Source organism: Diospyros lotus, chromosome 10 (assembly GCF_014633365.1).
Source record: "Diospyros lotus cultivar Yz01 chromosome 10, ASM1463336v1, whole genome shotgun sequence".
Lineage (NCBI taxonomy): Eukaryota > Viridiplantae > Streptophyta > Magnoliopsida > Ericales > Ebenaceae > Diospyros > Diospyros lotus.
In genome coordinates, this window is record NC_068347.1 from 13,834,546 (window position 1) to 13,848,289 (window position 13,744).

At 37.8% G+C, this 13,744-nt stretch overlaps 1 protein-coding gene across 1 annotated transcript; it reads right to left on the reverse strand.

The window, feature by feature from the left end:
- Positions 1-1,076: 1,076 nt before the first annotated feature.
- Positions 1,077-1,625, reverse strand: LOC127811120 (uncharacterized mitochondrial protein AtMg00810-like). The gene has a single exon (XM_052350831.1). The coding sequence runs from the start codon at positions 1,623-1,625 to the stop codon at positions 1,077-1,079; it is 549 nt and encodes a 182-aa protein (XP_052206791.1).
- Positions 1,626-13,744: the final 12,119 nt, after the last annotated feature.

Consider the following 13,744-nt stretch of genomic DNA (forward strand, 5'->3'; position numbering starts at 1 on the left):
GTTGTTGCCTAAAAAGAAAATGGAAAATAAAAGAAAATAGTCATCCGTTAATGGTGTAAAAATGGAGAGAATTTCTTAAATGGAAAATAAAGTGATTTATGTCTTTCGAGACTTGTCTTGAAAATGATCAAATTAAGTTAATTGAAAAATAAAATGGAAATCCCCAAGTGATCCAATGGTTGTGCCTGAGTCTTGGAAGAAGAATAGATCCAATGGCTAGAAGTGGATCTTGGAGAATGGCATGGATTGCTAACTCAATTAAGAAATCTTTTTAAATTGATTTTGGATGGTGGAGATCATGGGTTAAGAAGATGGAAGACTAGGATGTAGTCTTGAAAGAAGACTAAGAGTGTGTTTTCTCTTAAGGGTGGTGAAAATGTAATGAGAAAATCCACCACTATTTCTGGTGGTGATATTCATATTGAATTTATACAATATTCTCTATAAGGTAATAACAAAGTCAAACATTCCATCTACACCATAATCTACAATCAAGGGATTGCCTAAAATCATGTGATTATGATTTGAGGAGATTTTCTTAATTATTGGGGACATGATTCTTGGATCCTTCCATTACTGTAATACCCCCCCACAAGCCTAGCGACTGAGAATCTTGGACGCGTAGCTTGGATCGCAGAAAAATGAAGGCAGATTTATCGAGACTCTTTGTGAACACGTCTGCAACTTGGAGATGAGTAGGAACATAATGAATTTGTAGCTCTTTGGAAGCCCACTAGTTCTCTCACAAAATGATAATCCAAATCAATATGCTTAGAGCGTTTGTGACAAACTGGATTAATAGCAAGAAAAATTGAGCTTTGATTATCACAAAATAGTACTGGAGAGGAGGTAGAAGGCACATGAAGATCACGAAGGAGATGACGGAACCATTTAACTTCAGCAGTGGTAAGAGCCAATGCCCGATATTCCGATTCACAACTAGAGTGAGACACTGTCGGTTGCTTTTTAGAGCTCCAAGACACTAGATTATCACCAAGGTAAATTGCATAACCAGAGATTGATCGACATGTGTCGGGACACCTAGCCTAATCGGCGTCAGAGTAAGCAAGGATCTCTCAAGAAGTAGATGGAGTGAAAACTAGTCCAAACCGAAGAGTTCCTTTAACATAATGAAGAATTCGCTTAAGGGCTTGAAAATGAGAGACAGATGGCTTATGCATATATTGACTGATAGCAGTAACGGCATGAGCGATGTCGGGGCGAGTGATAGTGAGATATTGAAGAGCTCCAACAAGCGATCGGTAGAGAGAAGGATCATCAAAGTCAGGACCAGCAACCGATAAATGTTGAGCGACCACCATTGGAGTGCTGACTGGTTTAGGATCGAGGAGTTGGGCACGGTGTAGTAATTCATGAGCATACTTGGCTTGACTAAGAAAGAGACCAGCAGAGGTCCGATAGGCTTCCAAACCCAGAAAATAGTTCAAGGACCCGAGATCCTTAGTAGCAAATTCACGAGTCAATTTTCTAATGAAACCAATAAGAAGAGACGAGTTGTTGCTAGTGACCACAATGTCATCAACATAGAGTAATAAATAAATTAAATCAGCACCTTTGGAGAGAACAAATAACGAGGAGTCAGCACGACTACAAGTGAAACCCATGACCAAGAGAAAGGAGCTAAACCGATGAAACCAAGCACGTGGGGCTTGCTTGAGTCCATAGAGAGCCCGACGAAGCTGACAAACATGTGTAGGATGTTTGTGTTAGAACTAAAATGATGAGGCACACACCAAGAGGGGGTGAATTGGTTATTTTAAAAACTTGATTTAAAACTTTGAAATCCTTTTGATTGAAAATAAAAATTCAATGCAAGTGAGGATAATGAAATGCTAGCAATGATAAACAAATCAAAAAACATAAGCAAGAGAGAACACAAAGATTTATAGTGGTTCGGTTTAACCCAAGCGTAATCCACTACCTTAGCTCCTCACTAAGGATTTTTCAAACCATCCACTTGTAGGATCATGAACGAGGATCAAAAGCATGCAACGGAAGCGTTTTAAAATAAAAATGATCCTCGTATTGGTTAGAGTCTAGGAGACTTACTTTTACGGCGGATTACCGGACGGAATGGTGCGATGGGAGCTTCTTCGTGTGGAGGAGACGACGGCTGTCCTGCTAGCCTTCGGCTCCGTCGCATCAGAACTCAAACACCCCCTTTCGATCTTCCGGAGTATGACTCGAACTCGTGGCCTCTCTTCGGTGAAGAAGAATGAAAAACGACTTGGATGAAAAACAACTAAAGAGAGATATATATAGGGAGAACCCTAGGGTTAAAACCCTAGTGGGCCAAACCCTAATGGGCCAAGATCTTTTAATTAATTTTCTAATTGGGTTAGCCCAATTAATTAATTAAAACCCTAATGAACTATTATTTTATTTTATTTTAGCCCAATGGACCATTCTAAATAAAATAACTCTCTCTTAATGTAATTCATCCAACAAGCCAAATGTATTAAAAATACGTGAGTTACATCGAGCTACCCCGGGGACCAAAAGACAAATTATTCACGGCTGCTAAAATGACCAAAATATCCCTGCTACCTAGTAGCTATATTTTTGTCATTCTAAGTGTTCCAACTATCACCATATGGTAACACTGACCCCACGAATAATTTTGCATATGCCATGTCTTTGACCTACTAGTGTAATGACGAAAATACCCCTCTGCGTAACACCCATCATTTAGAAAGGAATAATGTACTAACACCTTTCTAAATGACTTCTACCATCCTTAGATCACTAGTCCAATAATCCGTGACTACTCGAATGTACTTGCTTATCACTGGGAGCTACCCAGAAGCACACACTCTTAAGTCACGTTCCCAGGGCCCTGGATTATTCGATTATTCTTGGACAATCACAAGGGGGTGAATCACAGAAACTATCTTGTAATAGTCTGTCTTAGCTAATTAGAAACCATACTCCCAACTCAAAAAGATATTGATCTTTGATAGACCTCACTTACAATGAATCCAAGAATATAGATCTAGGTTCACTAGACCACCAACTAATACTCAAGTATTAGAGTACTCGTCCACGTAGTAGCAGTGATAGACTAGCTCCATGATAATTAGTACTTTGTCATTAGCTTCTATCACAGGTCCACTCTACGCATTCCAAATGCGCTTGTACAATTAGAGTAAACGGACTGTTTACTGGCTAAGGCAAGCCATCCTCCATTAGGATCTATTGCACAATGATCTTATCATGATAGAATGCCCAGTTCTATCAAAAGATCAAGAGTTATATTTTCTTGCTTACTAAGTACCCATGATTCATGCCTAACTGTGAAGAACGACCCATCACATGAATCACTTACTTAATAGCATGGACACCTTTCCAACAATTAAATGCAAATAATATATGTGCCATAAACTGAATAAAAGAAACATCATTACCATAAATTAAACAAAACGTGTCTTTAGGGCATACATTTCCAACACCACTATCAACCCCCTACTCAACCCGAGTAGGTCCTCTAGTCCGAGACTAGGAATTACAACCTCCCACTCAAATGGGCCCTCTAGCTACACAAGCTAGGAAAATAACAACGATACAAATGAAAGAGAGAAGCTAAGAGTTAACACTCTTAATTACAAGTTCTCTCACAATGAAAACAAGGCTTAATAATAAATTTACAATAATAGAACAACGAAGCCTTGGAGAGAAAATAAAACAGTGAAAGCGCAAATATTATAAGCTCGAGTAAAAATGATTTGAAGTCTTTAGATCAACTCGTTCCCATCCATTAGCCTCTTCTTGATCATCCATGAGTTGTATATATAGGCATCCATAAAGATTGAAGAGGAAACTAGCCGTTTGTGACCGTTAGAGATTGAAAAACTAATCGTTGGAAGCTTTCTGCAAAAGATATAGTCGACAGAAGAAAATGCATAGTTGACTATTTTTACAAGTAAAACAAGACATAGTCGACAGACAAGAAGGCATAGTCGACTATCTTATAACATAAAATTTCCATAGTCGACAGACGCAAAAACATAGTCGACATATGTAAAAATATTAAGAGAATTTTGAAATTCATGAACAAAAATAGTCGACAGATGAAAAATCATAGTCGACTATCCTTACATGATAGTCGACATATCCAAAAATAGTCGACATATACAAGAAATAGTCGACAGACTGAACAAGCATAGTCGACTATTCTTATGCATAGTCGACAGATTGAAGCACACAGTCGATAGATGAGGAAGATTTTCAACAGAATGAAGCTTGAAAACATTACAACATATTTACATTTACTTAATACATGTCCTCATTTTGTTTAATTTATATTTTACCTTCCATTTACTTTAATACATAAATGTAAATAAGAAAGTACCCCCCATTTGGATTCAATAAAAATATCAAAAAAATCAAAATCCATAAGAATAAAAAAGTAGAATTTGGATTTTAGTAGGAACTTAGGATTTTACGATTTTACTACCTCCAAGATATACACTTTCTATTTCTTGAAAAAATCGTTAAAAATTATTTTATCACTAATGAATGTTAGCTATTGAATTACCAGGAGTTAGTTTTCTAAAAAGGAGACATTTTCATATATGTCTCCTTATAAGGTGCTAGTCTTCCAGACTTAGAAAAAATATTGAAACGTTATCAAAACGAGTTTCAAGACATGATGCATGAACTAAAGGATTTGTCATACGCTTAAGTTTTGAGCCAAAACCTTTCATGCATGCTTCAAAATATGAAAGCTTATTCTGAAGTATGAGATTAACATAAATGATTTTTCATACTTAAGATTGGATTTTCATCAAACACATTTATGTTCAAGTTGGTCTTTTGCCTTAGAACAATTTTAGCTCTATGTTAACCAACGACTTCAAAGCTAATTTGAAAATCATTTTAGGATAATCTTTTAAGACTAAATACTTGACTTTGCAAATCTCCAACTAATATAGAAAATCATAGATCTTTTTGGTTTTCATTTTTACAAAGCACTTGAAATTAATTTTTGTTGAAAACCACCACCTTGATTCATGACTTAGGATAATCTTTTGATGATTGATGATTGGCATGTGTGAATGTGAATTTATATTTTATGTTCTAACAAAGCATGAAGCCTTCATAAGGCTTACAAAGCTATTCTTTAGTGATTTCATGACACAGGTTATATATGGAAACTTCTTATACTTATATAGAGATTTCATTATATATGGAAACAAGTTTTTAGAGAGCTTTCTAGAAATTTGAGTATTTGAGTTATGAATGGAAAGTTCTTCTTAGAATGGAAAGTCTAGAAGATATATTGAATCCTTGTTCATATATGGGAAGTTCAAAAGATATATATGGAAGTTTTTGAGGAGATTGGAGTAGTCCACTATATGGAGTTGCCATATATGTAACTTGGCGACATGGCATTGTTAATGTGGCATTTTGATGACATGGCAGCCACGTGGAGCACACTCATCAAGGTTACATCATCTCGTTGGTCTAAATATGGTAAGAGAATCATGGAGTAAATTTAAAGGTTCTTAGAAGCTTCTTTACTCAGTTAAATATGGAAGAATTTTTGAATTGCATTCAAATGGAGAAGTTAAAGATTCAGCATTATTGTTCATCATTAATGGAGGAAATTAAGGTTTGAAAGTTAAACCTTGAATGATATTACTTTCCTTTATTGCTGATTCTATCTCATTAAAAGGATCATCTACTCAAATCATGGAATCAATTATCCTACTCATTATAACTAATTGATATCCTCATTATAGCTAATTGATATCTTCATTATGGGAGAATATTCTAAGGATATCTTGCATATATTCAGCTACACAAATTGATTCTCTTCTTGTTGTCAACATTTTTAGTATGGAAACTTGATCAATTCCTTGCCTTTGAAGTTATAATTGATATCTTCATTATTGGACAAATTTGCTTCATTATCTAAGAATATTTGGAAGGATTTTACACCATTTGGAGGTTTAAATTCAAATTTCAAATTAGCTATGCTTGTTATGGAAGCTAAGGAGCCAATTACACAATCAAAGGTGATTGAAGATTCAACTAGAAGTCAGAATTTATTATTTCTTATTTATGGTCGATTTTTCATGAATTATGAAGGATTTTGATGATATTTTAATTCTTAAAATCAGTCATGCATTATTGGAATTGATTTGCTCATTTAAGGCTGATTGGAGATCAACAAAAGTCAAAGATCTTGATGATCAATCAAGTTAGCTGTTTATGGAAGGTAAATCAAGAATTCAAATGAAGGGCTGAGATTGGCTTGAAGACTTGACACATGGAGGGCTGAGATTGATCAAGGAAAGCCTACTCTAGAACTATATAAAAGGGTCTCTTGAAGGCTTTGGTACAACTTTTTGAAGCGCTATTATTCTCTACATCATTGGCCAAGATTTTCATTCTCTCTAAGTCTTTCTTTTCCTCTATCTTCTTGAGAGAAAACTAAGAGAGTTCTCTACACTTCATTGTATTATTTTTGAGAGAACTCTATTTCTCAATCTCTACTATCTTGTAAAGAGCGTACAAAATCCAAACTAGTGAGTGTGAGACTCCAGAAATAGTTTGGTGGTGGTGAAGCCAAGTGAAGGCTTTGGTGGTTGTAAGAAAAGTTTCATATAGTGGATTTGATTGAAAATCCTAAGGAAGAGAATCCTTAGGTAGTGGATGTAAGCCATAAGGGCCGAACCACTATAAATCGCCGTGTCCTTCTTCTCTTCACTCTTTACTTATTCTTGCTTGATTATACTTGTTTGTTTTTGTTTTTGTGTGGCCAAATCCTAAGGCCTACATTCTTGTTGGCTATTATATTCTGATTTGCTTTAATTGATCATTCTTTGTACTCATTCAATATTCCATTTGGTTTATTTAAAGTCTTGTTATTGTGTGCATTCAAATCACATGTTTTTCACCAAGTTGTAATTTGAAGAGTATATTGGATCTAAGCACATACTAGCACAGCTGGCGGATATCATATTATCCATCTAGTATTTAAGTGCTCCCGTACTCTCAACTACAATTTTGATTTATATTAAATTTATTTTCTCATATATATACGTGCATAAGTTTTGCATTAAAGTTTTTAAAAGGTGTCAATTCACCCCCCCTCTTGACTAAGTTAGAACTCAACAAGGATAACCCAAACAGTAGAAGCCTTCACGACAGGACTGAAAGTGTCATGAAAATCAAGACCCGGTTGCTGAGTATACCCCTTTGCAACTAGACGGGCCTTGAGACAGTCCACAGTGCCATCTGATAAATATTTAATGCGAAAGACCCATTTAGAGCCGACAACATTTTTATTGGGCGGTCTTGGAACGAGATCCCGTGTATGATTCTTTTGAAGAGCCCTAATCTCTTCATCCATGGCAGCAATCCAACCTGGATGTTTTGCAGCAGACTTAAAGCATTTGGGTTCACGCATGGTGAGTAAAGAATGTAGCAATCCAGAATTGGGAACTTGACTTAAATAAGAGCTATGTTTGAGCTTAAAGATCCTTGACTTGGCTCGAGTTTGCACGGGATGAATGCCAAGAAACGGCCGGTGGCCCATGGCTTGTGTGGAGGGGACTTCTGCAATGGGAGAGATTAGCAGGTAAGAAAGTAGAGTCAGAAAAAGACCCATGCTCATGAGTGGGAGGCATCTCGGCAGAAGTATCCTGCAAAACAGAAGAGGGCACAAGACTAACAGAGTTGTCAGTTAAACAAGGTCCACACCGAAACGGTAGCGGACTGGGTGGTGACGATAATGGACCTGGGGAGCTAGTAGTGGGCTCAAGAAATGCACTAATGGGTGAATTAGACAAGGGCTGAGAGCATGGATTTCCCTTGAAGGGATAATTAAGTTCATAAAAAATAGCATGCCTGGATATAAAGACTTGATTAGTGGATCGATCAAGACAACAAAAGCCATGATGAGACATACTATAGCCTAGAAAAATACATGGGCGGTTGTGAGGGGCAAGTTTGTGAGGAGTATAATCACGTAAATAGGGAAACACAAGACAACCGCATGGATGAAAATTGGAGTAAGTTGGAGGCTTACCATACAAAATCTCATATGGAGATAGTCCATTAAGAGTAGGCGTGGGTAACCGGTTAATCGTGAAATTGGAAGTGCTGAAAGCATCAACCCAAAATTTTAGAGGAACATGTGAGTGAAAAAGCATAGCTAAACTAGTTTCAGTTATGTGACGATGTTTATGCTCGGCACGGCCATTTTGAGAAGGTGTGTGAGGACATGACATTTGATGACGAATCCCGGAAGTGATTAAGTGATCTCGAAAAGTGTGATTTGTTAACTCAGTGCCTCCATCACTTTGAAATATTTTGATTTTAATAGAAAATTGATTTTCTATAAGCTTCTGAAATTGAATAAAAGTTTTGAATAAATCAGATTTAAATTTCAAAGGATAGAGCCACGTAAAATGGGAATAATCATCAACTAATATCACATAATATTTAAAGCCTAAGGTGGAATTGACAGGGGATGGACTCCATAAATCACAATGAATAAGATCCAACACATGAGAGGCGCGTTTGTCATTCTGTTTAAAGGGAAGTCAGTGACTTTTTTCAAGTTGATAGCTAGAGCAAACAGAGGGGTTGGGAAGCAAAGAAGTCACACATAAGTGACGATTTTTATGTAGAAGAGAAATAATAGAATAGGGCACATGACCCAACCGAGCATGCCAAACATCAAAAGATGCTCGAGGGCAATTATTAGAGGAAACTGAAACTAAAGAGGAATGTCCACGCTCAAGCACATAGAGTCCATTCTCACGTCTTCCGGTTGTCACCACCTTTCTTGTGACTTGATTTTGTATGATAAAGTGATCGTTAGTAAAAGTAATGGAGAAAGGGAAATCTGATGTAAGTTTACTAATGGAGATCAGATTTTTGGTGAGTCCAGGCATAACTAAAACATCTTTTAAAGTAAGAGAACATATGGGAGAGGTGGTACCAGTGTGGGATATAGGGAGAGGCCCCATTACCGACAATAACACAGTCCTTACTAGAGTACCTGTCAGCCTGGTCTAAATTGGCAACGTCGTGAGTCATGTGCGCCGTGGCACCGGTGTCCGTATACCAGTCGGAGTCCTGAGTGTCATTCAAAGAGCAGGACGTGAAAGTTTCCACCAGATTGGCAGCATTGCAAGCGTTGGAAGAGCGGGAGTAGCGCTCGCGGTAAAAGGTAGCATAGTGTCCTTCCGCACGACAGATCTTACAACGGATAGGGCGGTTACGTTGAAAGCGACCGCCTCCTCGCCCACGTCTACCACGGGAGTTGCGGCCATTACCATGGCTAGATGGGGATTTGTCACTACGGGAGGCAGTAAACGCAACAGAAGTGGATCCTATGGTGGAGGATGAGTCCAATGATTTGACAAAAATTTCATAACTCTCTGCTTGGGGAACAACATTAGCAAATGAAGGAAGACGAGTAATAGATAACTGTGTAGTAGAAAAGGCAGTGAAAGCAGAACCAAGTCCACGTAAATACCAATGAATTTTGTTAAGATCATCAACCGGACGACCCATAGCAGCAAGCTGGTCACAAACAGACTTAAATTCACGAGAGTATTCAACAACACTTTTATCAGCTTTACTCAGGTGTTGTAGTTCATCTTTCAAGCGAAGCTCTCAGGATTTTGAATGATTGCTGAAAGTGTTTTCCAAGGTGGACCAGACAGCATGGGAGGAAGACAAACCAACAACAATAGACATAGCCTCTTCAGTCAACGAAGCAAAAAGAAGGCTCATGATCAATTGATCTGTTTGCTGCCATTTAGCAAATTTTGGATTGGCAGTAGCAGTGGAACTTGAGCCAATGGTAGTAGGTGGAGGTTGGAGAGAACCATCCACATATCCAAGAAGGTTTTGACATTGTAGCAATGGTAGAACTTGGCTATGCCAAAGAAGATAGTTGGAGGAGGATAATTTACTGGTCAAGAGATGGACCATAGTGTTGAAAGACAAAGTGGAGAAAGAGGTGTTGGAAGCCATTGGATCGAGGGAGGTAAATCCAAAATGCTCTGATATCATGAAAATGTAATGAGAAAATCCACCACTATTTCTGGTGGTGATATTCATATTGAATTTATACAATATTCTCTACAAGGTAATAACAAAGTCAAACATTCCATCTACACCATAATCTACAATCAAGGGATTGCCTAAAATCATGTGATTATGATTTGAGGAGATTTGCTTAATTGTTGGGGACATGATTCTTGGATCCTTCCATTACTGTAATAGGAGGAGATTAGTTCTTCCAAAATGGATGGATGAGATTGTGTCTTGCAAGGGCACATGGATTGTGCTTAATTGGAAGGCTAGGATGCATTCTTCCAACTTAAGTAAAATCCAAGGGCTAGGATTTATTCTTGCCGTGGAAATAAAATAAGTGAATAAAGGGAATTTTTGGCTATAAAAAGGGCGGTAGAGAAGAAGGCTAAGCTTTTTGGCCAAGTGCTTAGTTGAAGAAGAAGAAGAAGAAGAAGAAGAGAGGCAAAATCAAGAAGCCTAGAGGTAAGCTCTCTAGATTTGTAAAGATTAGGTGGATCTTCTTGTTCTTTTTTTTTTTTATCTTCAAGCTTTCAAATATTTTTCCTTGATCAAAGATCTATTTTTTTTTTTTTTAAAAAAAAGGGTTGAAGCAAGTATGTTCATGAAAGTTTAAGCTTGTTGGTGGAAGATCCATAAAGAATGGAAGAGGTAAGGTATAGCCCCATGGGATGGTGGCTTGCAAGTTGTAAGTATGTGCTTAAACTTTTAAATGTGTGCATTTGCATGTTTTTCTTTGTGTTCAAGGACCTATGGCCATGAGATTGTGTGGGGTAGGGTAGATTAAAGCCTCAAACTAAGGTGGTTGTGAAGATGTGGAAGCCCTAACCATGTTGCATGCATGCATTAGCATCACATATTATGTTTTTGTTCATACTTATGTTCATTGCACCCTTACTGAGCTTTATGGCTCATGAGGTATCACCCTCACCTTGTAGGTTGTTCATGTGCTAAGAGAAAAAGGGAGTGTTGCAAGCTTGAAGTTGGGAAGCTCATGGTGGATATTTGTTAGTTTTATGGCTTGTTGAAGCCTAAGCATGTGTTGTAATTTATTTGGTTGGTAATGACTTGTTAAAGCTTAAGATCATGGGTGTATTTCATTTTACATGTATGTTTGGTGTTTATTTTGGGTGTTGGAAAAATAATTTTTGTTGGAAATGTGAAGATTTTTGGTGATTGTTTATTTAAGTTAATTTCTAAAAATTTTGGGTTAGGAAGCCCAAGGAAAAAAAAAAGGGAAAAGAGTGAAAAAGGTAGCAGTAGCAGGTGGCTCGTAGGGGGCATAGTGGCAGCAGATGCGTGGGCGCTGGGACTTGCGGTCGTGCGCGTAGCATGCGTGCGGCCTGCGGCCAGCGCACCGCAGGGCCCCAGGCGCGCCAACAGGCCTTGCCGCCCAATTTTTTTTTAAATTTGAAAAATTCGGGGATTCTAGGGTATTTCTTAATGGATTTTGGGTCCCGGAGGAATTTAAAAATAAAGAGATTTTTCGGACATTTTTTGAGATAAATGCCGAATTTTTTGGAAAATGAAATATTGATTTTTTTCTTGAATTTTGGGAAAATCAATGGGTTGTTGGAATTTTGAAATATATGGACCCGGTGAAATTCTTGGAAAGAAGGAGAATTAAAATAATAAAATGATGATTGGGAAAATTTAATGGAAATTAATTATCCAAGTGTGGTATGGTTAAAACCCAAGTTTGTTAGTCGATCCTGGGATTGAGGGAAGGGAATGACGAAGCCTAGTTCCCACCTAGGGCGTTTCGTGTCGAAATATAGTCCGCCCTTCACAAATGGTCAGGCATGTGAGCAGTTTAGATGATTGTTCACAAGTGGCACCCGTAAGTGGGAACGGGACGTCACATCATGACAAGGATCTGATCTATCCATTACTTCATGAATGGTGGCTTACCCTATAGTCTTTTTGCTTATATCATTAACCCATTCATTCAAAATCCGGGCTCTTTTAGATCCCAACTCGACTAGCTAGGGATTTTTCCATTTCATACTCATGCCTGTTCTCTAGACCTTGTTTTATTCTTAAACCGACTAGGGTCACTTCAAGCCTTAGATATAATCATCTCCTCGGGCTTGGGTTTGACCTTTCCCCGGGGTCCCCGTGGAGCACCCGGGCCGACTCTTTGGTGGCCTAGTGCGTTCCGTACCCTCAGGTGGGGCCCGGCCAAATTGTTTGGCTATTTTTATTATTTTTATTCGATCCATCAGTGTATAACACCTATGGGCCGGGGCCATTAATTGGATTATTTATTAATTAATGGGCTATTAGTGTATGTTTGACATGCATTGGTTGATCCAAGGCCTGTTGAGCCTTGTTAGTTAAACTAATGGATGGAGCCCAAGCCCAACACAATTAAAACAATTTTGTTTTTTTCAAAATTATACAAATTTTCAATTTATTGAAAGTGTTTCATTAAGATTGAAATAGATGCGATAATTAATTAACATAATAATGAATGAATCAATTAGATTGATTGCATGGGTGTATGGTATGGATCGAGTCAACCATTTATTTTATGTTGGGAATGATTGCTTGTAAATTTGGTTTTTGAAATAAGGCCTGCGTGTCCTGCCTCTCTTATATTTTGATGTACATTCTCTTCTCATCTCACTCCCCCGAATGTAACTCGGGGTTTCTGATTCTATGTAATGTATGTAGAATAGAATAGAGTAGTGATAGTTATAGTTTGTATGAAGAGCAAGAGATGGAGCCAAATTGAAGACAAGATTCGAAGACCAGCAAAGGCTTGAAGAATGTGCTTGAGAAGCAAGATGTGATTCTTCACCTAGATTTGACTCGCTAGCTTCCCTTCTATGGCTCGAGGGGGCTAGCCATAGTTATCCATACCATACATCGGTTTGAGTCATTTATTATGCATGATTAATTTGATTAATTGCATGTGATGAGACCTAAATAAATAAATAAAAAATCCCTCATTAATATTAAACCAACTTGCCTTCCATCATTATGAAGCATTAGGTTTCTAGCTGGCACTTGATTTGTTGAGTCACTCAAGGTCATGTGTCACCTATGATACCTGTGTTTCATGGGCCATGAGATGTCCCTGAATGATGGGTCCGACTTAACTAGAAAGGTGGGGTTTGTTGAGTCACTCAAGGCCTTACTAAGTATAGAGGCAAAGATTAGGAGTCACATAAGCTGTGCTTGACAAGGAGTTGTCAACCCAATGAATCTAGGAGTTGCATGGAGATGCAATTGGCAGCAAGTACCTACCTAATCGATCCTAACACAATTTGTTGAGTCACTCAAGGTTGTGCGAGGGGAGATGGGATCCTAGCCTACTAGGAAATCTTCCAACGGGATTTCTTGAGTTATGTCTTGAGGGTGGCAAATTCGTAGAAAATAGTGGGAGCAATCATAAAATGTTACTTCTTGCAATTTATGATTTTGTAATTCAATATGATTATAATAATATCTTTATTCAGTTGTTGATCTAGAATGTCTCGAAACATGTCGATAAGATCGATACTCGAGGGTAATAATACCTTCAACGGACTAATTTCTATGACTGGGAGATCATCTTGAGGATAGTCCTCACGTATGATAAGATTCTCTATGCGATAAAGAGATATCTTTTTACGAAGCCACCAATTAAGGAAATAGTAGCACATTAGGCTTGGACGATGCA

Bases quoted from the DNA above. Each gene is read 5' to 3' on its own strand.
- LOC127811120 (XM_052350831.1), bottom strand. From the start codon at position 1,625: ATGGGTTTCACTTGTAGTCGTGCTGACTCCTCGTTATTTGTTCTCTCC.